Source organism: Penaeus monodon, chromosome 33 (assembly GCF_015228065.2).
Source record: "Penaeus monodon isolate SGIC_2016 chromosome 33, NSTDA_Pmon_1, whole genome shotgun sequence".
Lineage (NCBI taxonomy): Eukaryota > Metazoa > Arthropoda > Malacostraca > Decapoda > Penaeidae > Penaeus > Penaeus monodon.
Window position 1 is genome coordinate 11,034,746 of NC_051418.1, and position 510 is coordinate 11,035,255.

A 510-nucleotide genomic window follows, 5' to 3' on the forward strand; every position below is an offset into this window, starting at 1 on the left:
AAAGGCACTGAATTGCAAGCGTGGAGCGTGATCAGTCTGCTGATCACACTCGCCAGGTATGTCCCTCGACTGAACAGTTACAAAAACCTGAAAACCTTGGCGATTCTAATTCATATAGGCCTATGAAATATCGACTGAAAAGTTTGGTTTATAATTCATATAGGCTTACGAAATATGGGCTCTAAACTTTGCAGTTCTGATAATTCATACGACCTATGAAAGATGGACTAAAATCTTTCTAATTAATATTTAGGCCTATGGAAGATGGGACATTAACTGATATCCTGCAATATTTGAACAGCACTCATCATATTTAGCTTAAATGGGGTTTAAATGCACAAGTCAAATAGGTTTAGTGCTTATGCCAGATGCTCACACGGTATGCACAGAGTAAATACAATCTCAGGCCAAAGTCAAAATTAGTTTCTTTCACTCCCTTTCCTCCAAATCTCTTTTCTTCTCTGTCTCTCTTTTCCATTCTTTGCTCTCACTCTCATCTTTTCATTTTTG

At 37.6% G+C, this 510-nt stretch overlaps 1 protein-coding gene across 1 annotated transcript in view; it reads right to left on the bottom strand.

Annotated features, from left to right (window-relative positions):
• Window positions 1-255: 255 nt before the first annotated feature.
• LOC119594244 (frizzled-1-like) overlaps window positions 256-510 on the bottom strand; it is a gene marked incomplete in the record, with an annotated part of 23,983 nt that continues 23,728 nt past the window's right edge. The window contains 1 exon segment of the mRNA XM_037943313.1: window positions 256-317. Within this exon segment, the coding sequence (XP_037799241.1) occupies window positions 256-317 (62 nt within the window).